General features: G+C 34.1%; 1 protein-coding gene across 1 annotated transcript; it reads left to right on the plus strand.

Moving 5' to 3' along the window:
- Positions 1-1,031: 1,031 nt before the first annotated feature.
- On the plus strand, positions 1,032-1,745 carry LOC105211159 (forkhead box protein I3-like). Its single transcript, XM_011182492.1, has one exon. The coding sequence runs from the start codon at positions 1,032-1,034 to the stop codon at positions 1,743-1,745; it is 714 nt and encodes a 237-aa protein (XP_011180794.1).
- The last annotated feature ends 10,973 nt before the right edge of the window (positions 1,746-12,718 follow it).

Raw genomic sequence — 12,718 nt, forward strand, 5'->3', positions numbered from 1 at the left:
AAATGACGTTCCTAAGAAATGTCTACTGTCGTTTAGGTTCTTTTGTTAAAAGAACTGTAGAATAAAATTAACGAAAAAATGAGATCAGTTTTTAAACAATACATAGGTAATGAAAGCAACGCTTTGAAAAGTAAAGTGATTTCCACGAAAAGGATTATATGGAACATGCAGATGTGGTAAGCATCTATCGACTACCTGAGCTCTTGAGCTGCTTCGGTAAGCTTAACTTTCATTATGTAATACTGGTGTCAGTTTCATACCTGCTTGCATCGCTTGACCAATGAAAAAGTTAGAGGCTTAGAAAACAATAGATTCTTTGCCTCTGTAGCGCTAGTCAAAAGACAATCGCGTAGTGACCTTGATCACATTGTTATTCGGTGTTGACTTTTTGCCGCTGTAATTGCTGGCTTTTGAGTATATTTTAAAGTAATGCAATGAACAAGTATTTCAAATACAGTAAGAAATTAGTGTAAGAAAGTGAAATTATGAATCAATAATTTTCTTCATTAATAATCTTATATCATCTCAAAATATAAAGTCATTGAAATATAAATTCTAACCTATATTTCGTCTTGCCAATGAAATTTTTTGTGGATAATTTAAAAGTGTTAAAAGCTAGTTTGATCCTCTATTCTTAGCGTGTCAAGTGTCACTCTGTTACCTGCCACATCTGCAGACCTTGTGATGACCTTTTTCCGGTGTAATTTGTGACTTATCTCAGAGCTTCTATTTTCTATTGTTTAAAATTCCATTGTTCTCGCCATACTTGACTTAAGGACAATAGACTTTTTGACTTATTTTATATCGTTTATGTCAGCTATAATCCTTTTTCCTGACCTTGATTTTTGGACAAGGCATTCGACGTTAGTTTGACATCATCAAACTCTTTGGAGCAGAGCCGGACTCTTAGCATATAAATACGAAATCGTTCAAAGCGAAAGTCATCAGTCATTTTTAGACATCCGCACAGAATATCACTAGAAATTCTTCTTTACTTCGTATATTCATCACATTCCAAATAATAATCCACAATGGCCCAACATCTGGATTTCAACTTCTCCATCAGAAATTTGTTGGCAGGTCCTGATGGTACCAATCCAGCGCTGACACCACCACCATCCGATGGGTCTTTATCGCCCAATACATCCATGTCGTCGAATGAAGAGAATCATGGAGGTCGACCGAACTTGACGTACAGTGCGTTGGTGACAATGGCGATACGAAGCAGTCCTGAAGGCAAATTGACGTTGAATGCAATACAAAGTTGGATTAGTGAGAATTTCCCCTATTACAGGAAGGATGAGCAAGGCTGGCAGAACCAAATAAGGCAGACGCTAAGCACGAATTCATGCTTCCTTAAGGTGCCAAGAGCTTTGGACGACCCTGGACGTGGAAACTATTGGGCGTTGAGTTCTGAATTACCAGCAGTTCGTACTGCCAATGTGGGAAATGGAAGTGCGATCGGAGCATTGATAAATGGTGTACCACATCCTCAGGCTCCAAATGCGGTTTACTTCCCCACGCCCCACGAGGTACAAGGAGTCCATCAGACTCAATTAGTGCAGGCGCTACATGAGCAGCATGCTTGGTATCAGTATCATCTCCAACAAACGCAACTATTGCAGCAACAATTGTTTATACTGCAACAACAACAGGCTCAGCAGCACTATGAGGACGTATACCAGAAACTAATGTTCCACCAACAACAAGTCGAGTTTCCGACTTCGCAGCAAATATCCACATAAGGAATTTATATTAAGTAGTTCACACTATAAAAGACATTATCTTATACAGACATTCGTTAGTTAGTAAGTAAGATAGAGTAACTTATGAAAGCCAGTATTGATTGTGATATCGAAGATATTTTCTGTTAAAAAACAATTAAATAAAAATGCAAGAAAAATAAAAAAGAAATTGTTCATTAATAACCTTATGTTCTTGAATCGGGAATAGGGAGGCCTTGATTGAAATAGATGGCATGAAAAAAAAAGTGCATCAGAGAAAAAAAAGAAGAATATTGACAGAAACGAATAGCAATTAATGAATATAATATTGGTCTATGAATTATCTATATTAAAGATTTCAAATTGATTCGTCCATGATTTCCTTTGTTTTTGTCATCTTACATAAATAGATATGAATGAATGCCCTGTTTTAGACTTTAATTTTTCTAAATTTAATTATTAAGGAAGGTATAAAAGATCTGTGGTCTGTGAATGGAAAGAAAATGAATGAGAATGCGATTTTTATTCAAGACTGTATATTAGACATTATACATAAATATCAACAACACCACCAAATTCGCTTTAATTTTTTATACTCACTCCCACTCCCACTTACTTTAAATCAGCAAATGTTAAAGAACTTTAAATGAACATTTGGTCAACCGACATTTGTTTAATATAAGGACATAAAGGGTTCCTCAAGTGGAATATTTCGATTATGATTAGGATGAAAAAAATTTCTTCAGTGATATTTGTGAGAGTTTTGGAGAAATAAAACGTGAATGAATGAATGAATTCTAATCGAAAACTCATGAGGAAGCCTATCGGAATAAAGTACACATTCATAATTTATTAGCTAATCTTGCAATTCTACGCTCTTCGAACTCAAATTACAGATAATTTAATGGATCAAGATTCCAGTTCATGGATTCAAAGCGAAATTCCGGATGTTGATGTTCACCACACATATAGTTTCAATGCACTTCGAATCCCTGTTCCGATCTGGTTGTACTTCGCAAAGTATATTACAGTATTTATCTAATATTTGTAGTTATAAAAAAGCATGCGAATAGCCCAATCAAAACCCCCTTTATACGAGTATTTTCGGGTTCAATGTACAAACGAAGTGTTTCCTAAACGCCCACTTGTGAAAAAACGCTTTTTCCGGAAATAAACAAAACAAATAAAATGATACATAAAATGAAAATAAAACAATAACAACAACAACAACAACCTATGTATCATTCATATATGTACATATATATAACTGAGAGTAAGAGTAGCATTATGTGTCTGTCAAATCGGTTTGTGCAGGCGTTTGCATGCTCATTCATTGGCATGGACTGGTATGTTAAAGTGCGAGCATGTTTACGGTTATAAAACATATAGTACATATATATACGATTATATAAGGACGTGTATTTTTATTGCAAACAGAAGAACGATAAAGGAACACACCATAAAAATTCAACAGTTATTCGTGTGTTTCCTTTTTTATGACAAAGCTTATCACCGACGTATGCAGGTCTATCTACAGGGTATATATGATTTGCTTTGTGTTTATATGTATCTGTCGACCTTTATGCAGACATATTTAAGCATATATTTAAAGAAATGCTCCACTTTAGAACATCTCTATATGTGTGTGTGTGGATGAACTTGTCTTATTTAATGCCTTTGAAGAAATTATCATTTGAGAATTGGTTTCAATTCAATAAAAAGCTTCCAAGTATATTCTGTAAAGTGTTGAAATATTTTTAAAGGAAATATTTGCGGATTTAAACTTGTATTATGCGGATTCTTTAAAAGAAATGTTGCCACCTGTTTGAAAATCAAATAAAATATTTAAAGAAAAATTTTTAGATATGAAAACATTATAAACCGACGTTGTTTACGAAAAATTACAGTATAAAATATTTTTTTTTGGAAGTGTTGCCACTTGATTAAAATTTTGAATTCAATAAAAATAATAAAATAAAACTTATTGCTAATATATACAAGAAATCAAATTGAATAAGTCTTACAGCATTAAATATTTTTAGAATTTTTAGAAAAAGGGTTACCATTTTTTAATTTTTTTTTTTACTTTTCAGTGTAATACTCTGAAATTTTTTTTATTTATTTCTGGAATTTATTCATTAGAATCTTAAAACCAATTTTTATACTTTACTTACTTTATTTACTATTCCTCCTTTTTTCCTTCCTCCTTAACACTCTCTCTCTCTCTTTTAAATCATTTTAATTTTTCTCCGAAACTTTCAAAAACATGACAATTTTAGCTTCTCACTTAACTAACTGTCACATAAGTAAACTCATCAAGTTAGTCAAATTAATTAAAAATAATTTATTTTGCCAAAAACAAATTGGACTACCTTACATAATGTCCATATTTAATAAACTTGTATGTATGTAAGCAGACAACACTGAAATTTCATTAAAATATCATGAGATATTTGTATATGGATACGTTTATGTCCAACGTTCCTCTGAAGTTTTCTTTACTTATATGCTCATGAGTCATAACTGAATGCAATTATCTTGAAGCACAAACAAATAAACAAAAATCCAAGCTATAAATAAAGCGTAGCAAACATTCATTTTGAGGATAAGGTATTCGAAAAGTTAAAATTGCAGAAGTTGGAAAATATAAATAAATAAGATGCTATACGCCAGTAGACGGAGTAAATTTTGTAGCACGATATTTCCTTTTAATTTTCATTCAAACTTGTAACACATTTAATTTGAAATCAAGAGATCAAGGCTAAATTTCGTAGAAGCTTCAAAACAGTTTGAGTGAATATATGTAAAACATCAGATTTTGGTCAATATTATTATTGATGAGGAAAAGTGGATCACATACGACAATATCAAGCGAAAACGGTAATGGTCGCAGGCCCGTGTATCGTCCCAAACAGTGGCCAAGCCGGTATTGACGGCCAGGAAGGTTTTGTTGTGTGTTTGGTGGAATTGCAAGGAAATCATCCACTATGAGGCCAGACGCTAAACTCTTCCATCTACTGCGAACAACTGGATCGCTTGGACAAGCGATCGACCAGAAGCGTCCAGAATTGGCCAGAAGGAAGGGTGTAGTGCTCCACCAGGACAACTATAGACCACACACTTCGTTGCTGACTAGTCGGAAGCTACGGGAGCTCGGATGGGAGGTTTTAACGCATCCACCATATAGCTTGGACATACCGCCAAGTGATTACCACCTGTTCCTGTCGAACAAAACGGCGCATATTTTAACTAAATCCGATCACTGTAACACTTTTTTATAAACCATTGAATAAAGAGCAAAAAGTGGAACAGAGATATTTGCGAACCTAATATATTAAAAACCAAACATTTTAGCAACAATAAATATTGATTGGCTTTAAAACTCTTGACTTTCTTGAAGAGTCACTCTAAAATACGCCGCATCGATTTTCTACCTAAGAGAATAGCGACAGGAGCAAACGTGTTTTGTTGCATTTCTTTGAGTGTGTCACATTTTGGTAGCACTAAATTTTCAGAACACCGTTCTTCTTAAAGCTATCTTAAAACTATCCTTTGCTTGTACGGTAGAAGTTACGTCAGTTTAATAGTTACAGAGTAATCCTTTCCCGCAAATCAATGAAAACGTGTTCAAGCCGCTATAATTGCGGGTTTTACCATACATTATCCCTTCTCTTGACCTTGATCTCGCGGTACTGTATCTGAAGTCAACTATGCATATGGTTTTCTACCTGGCTAAGGTTTTAAGATTTTTCGTTGATTTTATGTGTATCTCAAACTGTTAAGCAAATTTGGTTTTGCCAGAGAGAACTTCAAATATAATATATTCCAATTAATGCCATAGATCTTCAAGCCAATAGATGAGATTTATTCAATAAAACGAATCGAATTATTATATAGTGTGAATCAACCTGAATAGACTTCGTGGGTTCATACACTTCGTGAGTTGAAACCCTTCATCTACAGGCAGACCTAATTAGTTCCCTGATGAAGCTTATTCACTGGAATGATTATATGGTTATTGATACTGAAGAGTCACTCCACAAATTGCATTGGCGGTGTTCATCCTCGAAATCTCTTATATATGATAACAGCTGATATCGCTTTTCGTTGACTTCTTTCTTAAGGTTAACTTTTATAAAAGCTTTCAAGTAGTTAGGTGGTTACAAGGTCTACATTTCTAGCAAATTTTTGTAAATTTTCTTCTTTTATTGTTTTTCACTTTCGTTGGTCCATTAAATCGTTATCAAAGTAGTTAACTCATATATTGTCAAAGCGAGCGTTAAATCGGCAATAAAAGTGCAATCAACATTGTTTCTTGTTCTCTTGCAATATACTCATGTATATATCCCTACACACTATCAACTTGATTCTTTTTGTGTTTACACACTTTCTTGCTCTACTGTTTTCCAACAGTGCGCCCAACAGTTGCTAAAGATTTATTGAGTAAACATTGACCCAGTTGTTGAGCTCGATAACTTCTTCATTTGTAACAGATTTGTCGGTTTAATTGGCAATTGTGTAAAGAGCATCGATAAAAAGGCGACTTGTTATGAACTTTGACTTGTACGACACATTTGTTAAGAATAAATAGGGAAATAATAAAAGGAGGAGTTGTTTTTATGCAAATAGGAAATAAAGAGGGGATTTTTTTTTTTAAAGTGATGACCTAAGAAAGTATTAATTTGTATCGGCGAACGTTGGTTCTTCTCTGCATATTGAAAAAAATTCCAAAATAATTTAATTATAAACTTTTTCTTTTTACTTTCATCTCCATCACAGTCCATATACCGTAAAATCTGTTGGTTATTCCCATAGTCCTGCAAGCTCGACCATCATAACTGTCATTTCGAACATCAATAAGTATAACATAATCAGTAGATAACATCTAACTATCTCAACTTCGACATTCTTAAATTCTGTGACCAAGTAAAATTTTGCAGAGCAACTTCGTCAACCTTAACCTCACTTTCCTTAAACATTGGCAACATTGTGTGTGGCTGTGGAGTGCGAAAAGTTTTCTGAGGTGTCTGCGCATTAACTTTAACTGCTGGAAGTTAAGCAAAAGCGACAAAGGCGAGAGAAATTTTCGCATAGTTCGTTGGTTTCAAATTTAATAAAATCACGACGCAGAGTTTAGTGGCAAACTAACGCAAATTATGAAAAGTCGCGTGCGATTTTTAAACAAAAGTTTATTTTGACTTTTACACGAATTCCCGCAGAGCAAACGCACAACAACTCATACATATTGAGTTTCAAGGAATTTAATGTTGCCACAAGTACGCGCCTTCAGCAGCACACACAAGCACGCATAAACCGCAACAATCTTACAAAATGTTTTCGCCGTCGCCGTTAACGCTGCGCACACACATTAGTTGTGCCACATCAGTGGCTGTGACGCATTAGACGTGGCACGCATAGCTGCCACCTCAACAATTAGTATACAATTTGTTCACTTAAACTGTAAATCGGCGTCGCAGGTGACATGGTTGACGTGACGCGTGTAATTTGTGGTTTATCGTTTGCGTCGCGCTCACCTCTCAATGGTTGTTGAAATTTTGTAGTTAAACTGCTTTTTGGTTAAAAGGAAATTTAAAGTTTTGTTGCAGTTTTGAATATTCTTTAAGGTTGACGCCAAAATGTAGGCAACGTTTTTAGCTTTGATAAACCTTAGTATACTTTTAGGCGAACTACAAAATTATATATCTATCTCTAAATTTGTTTGAATTTAGTAGTGCAATGGATTTTTGCTTGAAAGAAATTTTTAATTTTTTTTGCTGTTTTGAATATTCTTTAAGTTTGACACCTCAATGTAGGCAACTTTTGTACTTTTATGCGAACAAAAGAAAAGAAATGAAGCTATAGGCACTTCTATATTTATAAACAAAATAACGGTGGTTCAACTTCCGAATGAGGAACTTACAAGTTTTTTATTTTAGTCGACACCCAGTAAGCAGGAATTTGTTATACGAAGAAACCTGAAAATATTTAGTAACGGAACTAAGCTCTTCAGCTGATTATAATTAAAGCCTTGATACTCTAGAGAGTATATAATGTTTATCCTCACAAAGATGTTTGAAATGAATCTGCTCGGCTGTAATGGAACTGTAAATAAAAGATTTCCACAAAATAGAGCTTTAGAAAGCCACTTACACTTCTTCGTATAAATCAGAAAGCGTCCCGCCCAAATTGTTTACGCACACTCATTTTTATTATAAAGACCACATATTACCAAAATTCCCTCTGCATGCAACTCGTCGAAATTGCTGCATAAAATACAACAAAACAAGCAGCAAGTCATACCCCACAAATTACTAGCCAGCTGTGACATTGTTTTGATAAATTCGCCGTCATTTGTTTGGTGCAACCAAAAAAAAAAAAAAAACGCAGCGAAAGTGCTGACTCTAATGCATTTCGCGCTTGAGTCGTTAGAAAGTAGCGTGTAAAGCAGTTATTGCAATGCAGTTTTGGCTGGTGTGGTAAGCGCAACTAATGGCAAGCGGTGGCGTATGAGTAACCTGAAAATCATATTTGATTGCCGAAATGAGCTTTGAACACTGTTGGATAATGGAATGCGATAGAATATATAAATATATTTTTTTAGTTTTTAATTCTCAAAAGCTTTATCTATATGTGAACATAAAATACTTTTGTGCAATATGAGAATTTTTGAAATAATACAAAAATGGAAAGAAGAACAACAATACTTAATAATCCCGCTTCCAATTTAAGCCAAAACATCACACCAGAGATTTATGTGTCTCACATTTTGCAAATATTTAGCCTCACTCTAAGTTATGTCGCTCAAAATGGGGTATTAGTCAGCAAGTCAAGCTGTTTCATAACACAACGGAACATTTACAGTGTTTGCACTTAAGATAAGTATACTTCAATTGGTCATGTATCCTTCTGACTATAAATAAATACAATGAGTTATGTCACTAGCAAATGCTACAACTACTAGAAGAGCGTTGCTTAAGCTCAGTATGACCATCGCTGGAGAGTTGATTTGATAAGGAAACGAGATAAATGCGTACAACAGCTGTTGGGTTCGATTTCGTAAATTAAGTGCCACACATTTATACAAATAAAATAACGTCTTTTTTGTGGAAGAATTGCTGTCTTCAAGTAAGCGTATACATACGTGCTACGCTGAGGGGCTGTAAGCTTTCTTGTTTTCATGTTTTTAGTAGCCTTTTGTTTTCACTGAAGCTTATCACTAGTGCCCAGTTACTTGTAGTTCGTCATTGTGTTTTATGGAAATAAAGACTTACATTTGCTTATTACACTTGAGACATAAATAAAGATGTGTATGAAGGGAAGTGTTGTTAGCTTTTTGAAAAGACTCTAGAGTTCAAATAAATAATATAAAAACATTTGCAAATGGGAACTAATAACTTTTGTATTTAAAAGATAATTACATCATTTATCCACATGAGAATGTATAAAAAAAATTACTGTTTAGTATATTGAGGTTGCCACTTGTTAAAAATTTTAAATGAAAAATTGCATAATATATAATAAAACACACACTTAAGTGATTTAAAAAAGCACAATTTTGAAAATATTGTTTGAGCAGAGTTGCCACATGTTCATAAATTTTTAAATTGCTAAATTATATAATAACTTATTACATGAGGGTAGTAAACTAAAACGATTTTAGAAAAAAATTAATTGCAGAAATTTTTTGGTAGAGTTGCCATCTAAATGAAAAACATTTTAACTCAAAAATCGTTAAAAAATGTACATAATGGGTATCAATCTACATTGCTTATGGAAGGATTTTTTTCGGAAATATTTAGTGTAGGGTTGCCAACTGTTTAAAAAAAATTAAGTTTAAGTAGTTGATACAATTTATTAAATTTTACAATAATTCAGATGTCAAACCAAATGGATTTACTAAAAATTAAAATGTATCTTAAGTATTTTTGAACAGAGTTGCCAAATCATTAAACAATTTAACTAAGAAAAAAGTAAAAAAAAATATGCTTAATAGTTATATTTAGATCTATTAAACTAAACATTTCCGACACCTTCAGGTTTAAATTTCTTGCTACACTTTTTTTCTCAGCACAAAAATATATTTTGATGTGAGTTTACTTAAGCATGATAACCATAAATTAAAATTTCAGAATTTTTTCTCACACAAATTCCACATAAACATAATGTGCATTCACGATTTATGGTTACACTGCCGTAAAAATGCTTGTAAAGCTCAATTAAGTGCATGTATGACAATATAATGTAGTTAAGTAGGTACTTACGAACAGGTACATATAACGGTACTTGAAAAATTCACGCGAATCACCTTACAAAAATTATGAACGTGTACTCAATTATCATTTAAAGCGCGAATTCTCTTGCCAAGTATACAAAGTTGAAGTATTAAAAGTTTTACTGACTCTGGAAATACAAAGCTAGCATTAAAATTAATATGAAAAATTTTAATAACAATCAACAGGACTGCCAAATATCATCATAATTAATACTGAGTAACTCGATAATACAATATCATTAATTTCATTTATATCGTCCACTCTCTATAAAATATTCTAAACCAAATTGCTATGTGAAATTGCCCTGTATTTAAACCCTTGTTACGGTGTACACTCCGCTATTGCATATTTTTAGGCAGTCAATCGTGCACTGACATATTTGACCCCACCGAAATTGGTTATCCATTGTGCGGAGTGATCTTTGACATTTCGCTTTTCAAAATTATTGGCATCACAACTCGTTTTCCACTTGGTTCAACCCAAACGTAATTAAATGCCTGCCATTGGCCAATAAATTCGGGCATGTCAACATGTTGTGAAATGTGCAAATTTACAGCGCGCCAAAAAGCACACTGAAGGCATTTTCGGTGTCAAGAGTGGAAAAATTGCGCTGAAGCAGTAAATTTATGCGTTTCGGCACAACGCTTTAATATTGTGGGAATTTTGGAGGTTGAATAAATGTTGAAAGCTATTGAAGGTTAGCAAAATAAAATTATTGAAAATAAATTAAAATGAAAAAAGATTTAAGAAGGCTTATGTAATTTGTGTATTTAATTTTAAATGTAGTTGAAAAAGTTGAAATTTATTTAATTAAATGCTTGTTTTTATTCAGCTTTGGGATATTAAATAAAAACGCTCAAGCATTGGAATTCAGTAGCATTTCAGTTCTTGAGTCAACAAGTTGATCTAGAACAAGTTATTCAGGCAAGGCTCTGATGGCTGTAGCAATTAGAAATTAAGGTCTCATATATAATTACAGAGTCAGTAATGTGCCAAGGTGTGGAGGACCTCTTCTCTATAAGGTCAACCTACACTTATAGTGCATTGGAGACCATTGTGAATGGAGTAAAGTGGACCCTCAGTGAAATACACCAGAGAATCAGCGATAACTTTACGTCTACTGGAAGGAATAATTAAGCATTAAAGGAAAACTTCTGGGAACAAATGCTTGTTCCATAACTCAACGTGTTCCTCAAGTCCTTGGTCCCACCAAACCATAGATCTCTCAGTGTGTTAGTATATTGTGAAATCCATTGATATAAGGTCGGTTTACAAAGAATTGGTGACCATGGCGATTAAGACATTTACTGAGCTTTGGGTTCTCTTATTCATGAGCGAAAATGAAAGATGAAAGAATGAAAGTAGTCCAATGTTAGTAATTCCACAGAGACTAAACATTGAGGTAAAATTCAGAAGTGAAATAAGTGACATGGAATAGACCAAGTATCGCACAGATAAGGAAGCTGCAAACAAGTAAGAATAGTGGACTCCAGACAGGAGGTGCCACCTAATATCACCTAAAGGTTAACATCTTGGGGCCATTTAACCCCATAAGATCAGGGTATTGACATAACCCCAGAAAACCAATATGGCGGACAGCGATTATTAAAATTCATCGGATTCAATTGAAATTCGCTACTTTTGGATTTTAAGGGTCACTGATTACGAATCTGGTTTAATCACCGGAATCGCTTGAAACTCGTTACCCGGGGGTTCTTCGGGTCACGGATTACGAATTTGAGGTTACTTTTAAAAAATTCAAAAAGACGTACCAATAAGTTGGACATATTTTTCGCCGTATTGCATCCATCATTTTTAATTTTGAAAAACCGACACCGGATTCGTATTTAGAAACCCCCTAGTAACGAGCTCGGATTCGGATTCAGCGACCTCAAAAACATAAGATCCCCAGGTCATGACACAATTTATTTTGTGTGGCTGAGTAGTTAATGAGCTCTCCAAGCAGCTTCTGGCAGTCCCTATCTCAACTTTGCAAGAATACTGAACTCCGGACTAAAGAAAATGACTCTGGAAATCTCCTCAAGGGTAAGTTTATAGTGAACATTACATGGCACCAGGGGTGAAGCAAAGCGAAGCAATAGGCCGACGTGGTAGAACATTTGACCGACCTGAAGTCGGATGCGACTAATACTCAAGAAGCATCCAATGTCATTTACATATAAAATGAGCACCTTACGAGGCTTATAGGTACAACTATTACAATTGCGAAGCTCTAGTAGTCTGACGAGACTAGAGATCCTTGCGCAATTACGTTCTGGATATTGTGGCGGGTTAAGTTTCTACTCATCGAGATCAGCTGTATAGCTACTATAAAGAAAAAATAAGCTTTTTATGCTTGATATATTCTACTCTAATCGGTTAAAATATTTACCTACAAAATGTGAGAAAATAAACGAATTTCGATTGTGTCTTTATAATCTAAAATGAATAACATTTACCGTTCGATTTTGTGTGTGATTTTTACACCAGCACTTTTTTATTGTAAAGTGTCGAGCCATAAAACCGAAATGTTGGCACTGCGTCAATTTTTATAGGCAAAAGCATAATGTTGGCACATTTGAACAATGCGACGCTAGAATGTGCTGAGTAATGACAAAGCAAAGCAGGTAGATTGTACAGAAATATATATATACACATATATATATAAGTCAGTGAGTTTTGTATTAAAATGGAAATAATGCAACGGTTGATTTGGTTGCT

The sequence above is a fragment of the Zeugodacus cucurbitae genome, chromosome 4 (genome assembly GCF_028554725.1).
Source record: "Zeugodacus cucurbitae isolate PBARC_wt_2022May chromosome 4, idZeuCucr1.2, whole genome shotgun sequence".
Lineage (NCBI taxonomy): Eukaryota > Metazoa > Arthropoda > Insecta > Diptera > Tephritidae > Zeugodacus > Zeugodacus cucurbitae.

Coding starts and splice junctions, on each gene's coding strand:
- LOC105211159 (XM_011182492.1), top strand. CDS start 1,032: ATGGCCCAACATCTGGATTTCAACTTCTCCATCAGAAATTTGTTGGCA.